The 1,568-nt window shown below is 41.3% G+C and overlaps 1 protein-coding gene across 1 annotated transcript in view; it reads right to left on the minus strand.

Annotated features, from left to right (window-relative positions):
- LOC101851597 overlaps positions 1-1,568 on the minus strand; it is a gene marked incomplete at its 5' end in the record, with an annotated part of 41,465 nt that overhangs the window by 28,713 nt on the left and 11,184 nt on the right. Inside the window, 2 exon segments of the mRNA XM_013086558.2 lie at positions 61-138; positions 1,193-1,342. Of these exon segments, the coding sequence (XP_012942012.1) occupies positions 61-138; positions 1,193-1,342 (228 nt within the window).

Below are 1,568 nucleotides of genomic sequence, written 5' to 3' on the forward strand. Positions count from 1 at the left end.
TTATTAGTATTATTATTATTGTATTAACATTGTTATGACCAATAGTGTGTGCTACTTTACCTAGCAGCCTCGGGAAGAGCCTGTCGTGCAGCTGTTCCTGTGTTCTAGTCGTCTCACTGAACGCTGTTGCTTCCATACCTGCACATAGATTGGAGGTTGATTATTTTGTGAGATACAGCACACGTAGTTTGTTCATTTTATAAAACTCCACCAGACCATCATGAAGAAAATAATTGAAGGCATGATGTGGAAAATAAGGGCTAATGGTGGACATTATACAATGTGGACTGCCAGCATCAACGTATGGGCTGAGGCTAGGCCCACAGAGACAGCGAAGTGTGTAGGCTCAGGGCTGAGGTTAATATGATAAAAAGCACGAGAGCTGCTAGCGACCGTATCAATATTGCAGGTCGTAACACGTCAACCTCTGAGCAAGAGATGGCACTTCAAAGATGAGGATTCTGTTTTGTCTTACCTCAGTCACCTTTAAATCAATATTTCCAAACAAATTTTCAGCACCAGCGTCTGCGGTTTAGCGGTTATGTGCTTCGCTGTCGCACGCAGAACACGTAAGTTAGAATACCATTTGGGGAGTTTTTTTCTCCACCTGTCTGTTGTGGCGTTATATCTCTTTCAATCCTGGCTGGCCCGGATATGCAGGATCGAAGCAGTCCGCCCCCTAAAGAGTCTTCTTTATGTCGATGGGGGCGTAAAACACGTACTCTTACAGTCAAATTGCAGATATAATTACAATTACAATTACAATGACAATTAAAGTCACAGTTGCAGTTACAATTACAGTTACACTTGCTAAGAAACCTTTTAGCTTCAATGTAGACCTATGTAAATCGTAGTGTGAGGTATTTTGTTAGGATTAAAGTTGAGAGTGTGTCGGTGACTGATTAAAATTTCAGAAGAGGACAATGAGCTCTTTCTCTTGGCAATAGAAGTAAGATTTAAATGGTTTTTGTTTACCAAAAATCCAACATCACCACCAACAACAACAATAAAAAAAAATTTTTTTGTTAAAACAAATGTAAGAACCCCCTCCAGCGGCATCACAATACTAGCAAAGCAAACAATCATTGGAACAATAAAGGCTTCTGATTTCTAAAACATCATCAGTTGACTATTTGGGTTTTTCTGTCTAATTCATGTACACGTATTGCGTCCTCTCAATAGTGAAACTTACCTAGGATGTTTTCAGGATCTTTTAGTTGGGGACAATTTTTTTGTATGTCTTGACCGCATTTTTCCCCTTCCGTGACCGGCTGGCCAGACCTTCTCTCGGCGATGTTGTCATAGAAACGTGCAGCAGAGTACATGAAAGCTTTCTTCGTATCTGAGACAAAGGGAAATGCCGAAGGTGTGAGAGCGTGGACATTTCAACATACCCCCGCTCCCCACACTTGCCTCATGCCACCGCACCGCACGCGTACAATTTGGAAATTTATCTCAAACCGTAAACTACCGAAGTCTCCATGTGACGTTTCAAAATTGAAGAAAACAGTGAGTGTCTGTATTATCGATAAACGTCTCATAAATGCTAACCACTCCCCTCCTCACTC

Source organism: Aplysia californica, unplaced genomic scaffold (genome assembly GCF_000002075.1).
Source record: "Aplysia californica isolate F4 #8 unplaced genomic scaffold, AplCal3.0 scaffold00479, whole genome shotgun sequence".
Classification (NCBI taxonomy): domain Eukaryota; kingdom Metazoa; phylum Mollusca; class Gastropoda; order Aplysiida; family Aplysiidae; genus Aplysia; species Aplysia californica.